This window comes from Fukomys damarensis, unplaced genomic scaffold (genome assembly GCF_012274545.1).
Source record: "Fukomys damarensis isolate Sample0158 unplaced genomic scaffold, DMR_v1.0_HiC HiC_scaffold_33, whole genome shotgun sequence".
NCBI lineage: Eukaryota > Metazoa > Chordata > Mammalia > Rodentia > Bathyergidae > Fukomys > Fukomys damarensis.
Window position 1 is genome coordinate 45,313,299 of NW_022900945.1, and position 7,163 is coordinate 45,320,461.

Here is a 7,163-nt window from a genome sequence, read left to right on the forward strand (position 1 = left end):
AAAAAAAAAAAAAAAAAAAAAAAAATGTGGATTGGGTGTCAGAAATAGGACACAAGCATAGCGGGAGAAAGCTACCACTGAACACGCTGCCAGGGTTTTGTTTTTCTGAGTGCACCTTAGAACAGCGGACCTTGGGGAACACACTAGAGGATCTTCAGCATGCCAACACTTCCCAGGCAGCCCACTCCCAGCAAAACAGGCAGTCTGGGACCGTAAACAGCATAAGCCGCAGCAGTTACTATCTGTGTCATTTTGTCACAATCCTTAAATTTTGCAAGCTTTCATCCCCCTGTCTGGAAAAAAAAAATGGTTTAATAACAGCTACCTCGGAAGATTTCTGTGAGATTTCGTATATATAAAATGCTTGGCATGGGACCTGGAGCTCGTCAGCTGCTTCATCGAGATGATTTCTTCACATCAGCAAGGATTTATCGAGCTTCTGCTTTGACATGAGGCCTAAGATAGGTCCCTCGGAGCATGCAGAGAAGGTAGTTTGTGGTTGTTGTTTTAGAGATATAAAACTGGACATGGCTGCTGGGATGTGGGGAGGACTGAAAGGAAGGAATTCCAGGTGAATAGGTTAAATTTGAGGACTACAATACGGTGGGAGTGAGTCGGGGTGTAGTTCAAATATAGGACAACAGACTTGGCTGAGAGGGCTCTCCGCAGATCACTTGGGGTGGTGAGTAAGCATCATGGGCGGAGCACGAGGGCAGATAGGGAAAGTTGCATTTCTAAAGCCAAGAAAGCTGCAGACTGTGGCCGGAGGGCAGTATCCGGTAAGGGACCACAACCCTGGGTTTGGCTAGATGCAGAGTCCGAGAGCGAGAGATCTTGAATTCCAGTTTATATGACAGTTGCGTATCAGCTGAGCATATTCACAGCAGCGGCGGGCCCCTGTGGGTTTGGGATAATTACACGGGTAGCTCAAGTGGAGAGGGTGGAGAGGGTGGCTTTTTAACTTGGAGAGATGTGCCTAACAGTAGGAGGCCCGCTGCTTTCTCCTTTTCTATCACCAGTATCTTCCTCTAGCATACACAGTACAGGGGATTAAAAAAAAAAAAGAACCTCCAAATCTGGCAGAGCTCTTCCTTGGAAACGGACCGTCATTCAGACAGACTGACCCAGGTCTGCCCTGACGTTTCTCCCCTCCTCAGGTGCTAACTCACACTCGGAGTTCCCCTGACACCGCTCACCTCTGGCCGTCGGTGGAAACGGAGAGACTCTCCTTCTGGAATATATGTGCTTGCATCTCGCGCAAAGAAATTGGACAGACCTCCTCCACATCAAAGGGGGAAATTTCATGACGGCCTCCCTCGTCTTTGACTTCAGAGGCAAACACTCTTTCAGCAAAGCTACGCATCGCGTCATCAACTTCTAAAAGAAGTATTCACACATTAGTACTCGGGCCCTTTTCCAAAATTCATGTGAGTTTCTGCTGAGCGCCAGTCATGTGGTAAGTACTGCGGTGGGTACACCACTGCTCTGCTCCCCAGACGGCTGAGACACTGGAGCTTGGTGCCTGCCCTTACGTTAGTGGGTTTTTCTGTACGTGGTTTTGAAATCTGCCTTCAGAAACACACGTCAGAGTCTCATAGCTCGTTTCCGGAGGGCCCTAAAGGAAGTCTGGGCCCTCACAGAACCCACACTTAAGATCACCTGGTTCTGGCAAGGCTGGGCTTGATTTCATAGTAACCGTGCAACAGTCCTTCTCACTAGGTTGGAAGACTTTCTGATGGTTTTGGGTACAGTTATTGGTCCTTGGATTTGTTTTGTTTGTTGTTGTTTTTCCTAAGGAGAAGCAGTGATCCCAGTGGGCACTAGGAAATCAGTCCTTCTGAGAAATAATTGTATCCTCGAGGGCCTTTTTTCCTCTGAAAACGGATAGTGTGCTTCTCTCACATATTAAACCTCACTTCCTCCAAATCCTGACAACTTGATGGAAACGCTATGGGGAGGAAGGGAGCCACTAAAACTTATTACCATATGTTAGAAGGCTCACTTCTGGTGGACATGAGCCGTCCGTCAGGAATGACCATTGGAAGGCCAACTTAATTTTACATGCCTTAACTTTCCCATTCTTAACTTTTTCCTCTCTCTCTTTTTTTTTTTTACACAGTCTCACTTGGTAGCCTAGGCTAGCCTCAAATTCACGGTGATCCTCTTGCCTCAGCCTACTCTTCCCATTCTTAAAATGGCATAGGGTCACCCGTGGCCTGGCAACGACCCAGACCCTCAGGATGTAAGAGAACCAGACTCATCATACTGGGTAGCGAAGGTCATCAAATACCTGCTTTTCTGTTAAGTCCTCCCACTGTACTTACAGCTGACCGTCGTCACCTGTGATACTTCTTAAGGCCTCCTGGTATTCCTGGATAAGAGCTCTTAAGCAACAATGAAAATGGTAACCAGCTAACAATGAAAATGGTAACCAGCTAACTATCTGGGGGCAGTAATAGAAGAGAGAAACATCACCCACAGGGTGGCAGAGTACAGAGTATACAGAGAAGATTCCTCGGTGCCTCGGTGTCTACACAGGCCTCCGAGGGCCACATTTTCCACTCTGACTTGAATAGATGTATTTCAAACCCTGCCCTGCACTCACCGGCTCTTTCCCTATCCTCTTTTTTCAGCTTCCTTATCTACAAACTGGGGACGCTGAGGTCTGCCCGGCCTCACTCACAAGGCTCTTATGACACTGAGTGAGGTGAAGTACGCGGGTATGCTTTCAGGAAAATGAAACATCAAATTCAATTGAACGACAGAATTTGGTAGCTGTGGTCAAAGACATCTTATATTTGGAGTTGACTTGGAGCCATTACAGAAGGATAAATGATGCGACTCAGAATGGGATGTAGGATACATTAGAAATGATAGCAGTTCATTTGTAAGTTCACCAGCACTGACAGGTTAGCCAGTCTTAAAATCCTGCCGTGTCACAGTGGAGTTAATAGAAGAGCCCACTATGTTGGTGGAACTGCAAGCATTCTGTTTGCCTCGCTAAACCCAAACACTTCCTGAAACTGAAAAGCATCTTTGGATGCTATTAGTAGTTCTCTGGCAAGCATTACGAGCCACGAAGGAACAAACAGAACACTAAATAGGTAGGTTAGATGGCTGAGAATACCTCCCCAGCTCGCTGCCAACTGATCCCCAGAAATAGCACCATTCATCCCCGGGCAGCACAAGTAGGCACAGGCATCTCCAAGATGAGCACCAAGCAGCAGTCAGAAGAAGCTTCGCGCACCGCGGAGGGCAAACGGAATTAGGCCAGTTGGCTGTGGCGAAGACAGGGAGGGTGACGATGCAACAGGCTCGTCGTGCTGTGCTGTGGCGGTGCTGCTGATGACCTCAGAAAGGTTAGTACGGGCTCATTTGCTCAAAAGCCAAATGCTATTTGCTCGATGCCTGGCTCTTCCAGAATAAGCATTCATTATCTGCAATAAATATCCATTTGTTTCATTTTTTTTGTTTTTATTTTTTTGGCCCTGGGGATCGAACTTGGAACTTTGCGCTTGTGAGGCAGGCAGCAGAACCACCAAGCTACATCCCCAGGTCCCACGTTGTTTTTTTAATGGTAGTGGGGAGTGAACCCAGGGCCTTGTACATGCTAGTTAAGCGCTCTACCATTGAGCTACACACTTATTGTCTTATACTTTTAAACATTATTGTTTTTACTAAGACTGTGTCTCCCTAAACCACCACAGGCAGTTGAAAAGTAGAAACTCTATTCTCACACAGTTTACCTGATGACTGAAAATTAGATGGTTGATATTTCCTTCCACCGAATCAACAACCAGTTATTTGACTTTGTGCAACCACAGCTGAAATTTGATCCTTAATTCAAGAGCTCTACCTTTTAAAAATACTTCAGGGAATGGCAGTGATTATGGAAACGAAGAGTGAAACTAGTATTTCAAATGATGAGTAGATAAAATTTAATGACAAGCTGACTCAGGAAGTGAAGGAGAAAATAATCCCCTCAGGTTTGTACAGAAATTACTGGCTTTTTAACCATGTTGTTAGGGATAATGGAACATCTAAATGGCAATGTCTTGAGGATAAGACATACGCATTTGGACAGAGAATAGAAACAAGAAAGAGGGGAGGGGAGGAGAAGAGAAAGGAAGAGAAGGAGAGGGAGGAGGAAGAAGAAGCGGAGGAGGAGGAGGAGGAGGAGGAGGAGCAGGAGAGTGAAGCAGAAAGACATTAGGAGTAAAGAAAAGGAAAAGTGGCCGGGCGTGGTGGCGCACGCCTGTCATCCCAGCACTCGAGGCTGAGGCAGGAGGAGTTCGAGAGCAGCCTGGGCTACACAGTGAGTTCCAGGGCAGTCTCAACGACATAGTGAGAACCTGTCTCAAAAAAGCAAAGCAAAACAAAAAAAGGAAAAGTAACCATGACAGCTGTGTGGCCTTGGGCAAACCATGTAATCACTGGGAGCCTCTGCGTTCATCATCATAAAAGGATAATAATAACGACCCTTCAGACTTGAAGATTACGGGATTATTAACATGGGAAGTGCAAGACTCTTGAGAAAAGGGATATCATGCTGCTTTTCGCCCCCAGATCCAGAAAAACATGCTTATTTCTCAGCAGTCTTTTTAGTGTGTAAAGAAGACAAGGCTGTTGGCCTTCCATCTGCTATACCTCAGTTTCCTAGAGGAGTTCAGAGGCAGACCTACTGTACCGTCAGTCAGGAGGACAAGAGTCAGGAGAGGTGGAGGGGATCATACAACTGGGGTCACAGTTTTATCCAACAGAAATTCTCATTGTGTCTCTTCACACTTTTTTTTCTCCAGAGTTGAGGATTAACCAAGGTGACATTCAGACGACACCCTTGGCTAATTTATTTCAGAATTTCAAGTAAATGCCCTACGAGGTTTTTAAAAATAGTGGTTTGGGGGCCAGGATTTCAACTCTGGTTCTGTTGCCTGCCTCACAAGCACAAGGACCAGGGTTCAATCTCCAGTACCCCTGTCCCCACCCCACCCCCGTAAAAATAGTGTTTTGTTTTTTTTCAGTTTTTGTAATCCAGAAAAGCCATGAATTTGTTTGCTCTGATGTGTTGTCTAGGATCATCATTAATCTTTGTTGACTTCCAAAAGCATCATATACCAAACACTCCTGAAAAATAATCATGTTTCTGAATTAAAGAACAGTATCACTTTTTTGATAATTGGGCAAATGGCAGGAAAAATAGTCCACAATACTCACGTTTATCTTTAGCTGTATGAATAACATAAAACAAGATACAATACATGAACAAATGTCACAAATCAGAGTGGGTATTAACCATGCTTTGGAGGACAAGGACGTGGACTGGCACAAGAAACAGGGGTGGGCAGTGGAAGGAATTATCCTGCCTCAGCCTTCTAGTCTTTCTAGTTTGCTGCCCTTGGAAACACTGGGAATATGGTTATTATATTATACAGGCTCCATTTTCTTTTCATTTCTAATAATCTTTTAAAATGTATGTCTTGAATCTTGAAAAGGTCTTCCATCTTTTTTTGGGGTGGTGCTGGAGAATGAACCCAAGGCCTCATGCATGCTGAGCATATGCTGTACCACTGAGTTATATCCCCGGCCCAAAAGGTATGTTTTATAAAATATGAATTAAAAATTAACTTTAAAAACCTGATGGGAGGCCGGGCATGGTGGCGCACACCTGTTACCCCAGCACTCAGGAGGCTGAGGCAGGAGGATCACTATGAGTTTGAGGCCAGCCTGGGCTATATGGTGAGATCCAGGTCAGTCTCAACTGCATAGTGAGAACCTGTCTCAAAAAACTAAAAAACAACAAAAAAAAAACCAAACTGATGGGGCTGGGGATTTAGTTCAGTGGCAGTGTGCCTGCCTTGCAAGTGCAACACCCTAAGTTCCATCCCTGGTACTGCAAAACAAAACAAAACAAAAACAAAAAAACAAACCCACCCCCCCAAAACCCGATGAAGCAGTAAATTAAAACAGCTTAGGCCAGGCGTGGTGGCGCAGGCCTGTAAACCCAGCACTTGGGAGGGAGGCTGAGGCAGGAGAATCTCTGTGAGTTCAAGACCAGCCTTGGCTACACAGTGAGTTCCAGAGCAGTCTGAACTATATAGTGAGACCCTGTCTCAACCCCCCCCCAAAAAACAAACAAAACCAGCTTATCTGGTAGACAATTTGGTAACACCTAACAAATAACCATTTCTGAGAAGCAATCCCATGGAAAGTATTATTGGGCACATTTATACACTGTAGGACCCTTCTCAGAACTGTGACAGCACAGATTTTATTTATACTGGCATAATAGATATTAAATATCTCAGTTTCCTAAGGGATGAAGAAAGAGGCTACTTTACAAACTTGTCTTCTTCCCAAAAGTAAAAACAAAAGCTTAAAAAATATCTTCTCTTTCTGAAAGGCAGCAGAGCTATCATGGACCCTAAACAAAGGATTATCAAAGCTGACACGATAATGGAATGGCTGCCTAAGGAACACACTGAGTCTCTGAACACTTCTGCACACCTACCTGGGAGTCTGAACAAAGGCATGGTGTCTGGGATCCTTGATCCTAGGCTAGCACAGCAGGTAGGAAGAGAAACAGACTGTGCGATGGCTGAGCAAGGATATAAAACACCCTGACACTCATTTCATGATTTTGCTTTGCCCCCTGTAATTTGAGCTCTCTCTGCTAAAAGGAGAGATGAGCTTCGGACCTATTTATAGCTTTTGGCAATTGACAGTGAAAAACAGGTGAAGCCTTTTAGTCCTTATTTTGGGATTTTAGAACGGATATCGGTAGGAGGCCAGGAGTTGCATTTCAATACTTCTACACTTTCCTGTAGAATGGAGTCTCATCGAGTGCAGTTTTCTTACATGATGTAACCACTGAGAATTATTTTCTATTCCACTGAAATACAGTGAAGTCCTCCAGGCTTCTGAAAAGATCCTCAGGGCTCCCCCTCGTGAGTGGTGAGTACGCTGATATATTAGTCACCAACCACTCAAACACACATGAGCACATGAATGTGTGCATGTTTTTACTACGTGCATGGCTTTAACTTTTGAAAATTTAACCAGCATTGTCCTGAGATGTGGCATATGGGGGAAAGAAAGATAAGGCTCCTGCATACACACACACACACACACACACACACACACACACACACACACACACAGGGGCT

At 45.0% G+C, this 7,163-nt stretch overlaps 1 protein-coding gene across 4 annotated transcripts in view; it reads right to left on the minus strand.

Annotated features, from left to right (window-relative positions):
- Positions 1 to 6,582, minus strand: part of Ampd1 (adenosine monophosphate deaminase 1) — a 27,651-nt gene extending 21,069 nt beyond the window's left edge. The window contains exons 1-2 of one of the 4 annotated variants that reach the window (XM_033758352.1): positions 6,509 to 6,582; positions 1,197 to 1,377 (exon numbers count right to left, since the gene is read on the minus strand). In XM_033758352.1, coding sequence (XP_033614243.1) covers positions 1,197 to 1,377; positions 6,509 to 6,530 — 203 coding nt within the window. In that variant the 5' untranslated portion in view covers positions 6,531 to 6,582. Of the gene's footprint in view, positions 1 to 325; positions 1,077 to 1,196; positions 1,378 to 3,127; positions 3,267 to 6,508 lie in introns of those variants that run through there. The other 3 variants (XM_010631225.2, XM_010631228.2, XM_010631227.2) reach the window with 3 other exon arrangements.
- Between the last annotated feature and the right edge of the window lie 581 nt (positions 6,583 to 7,163).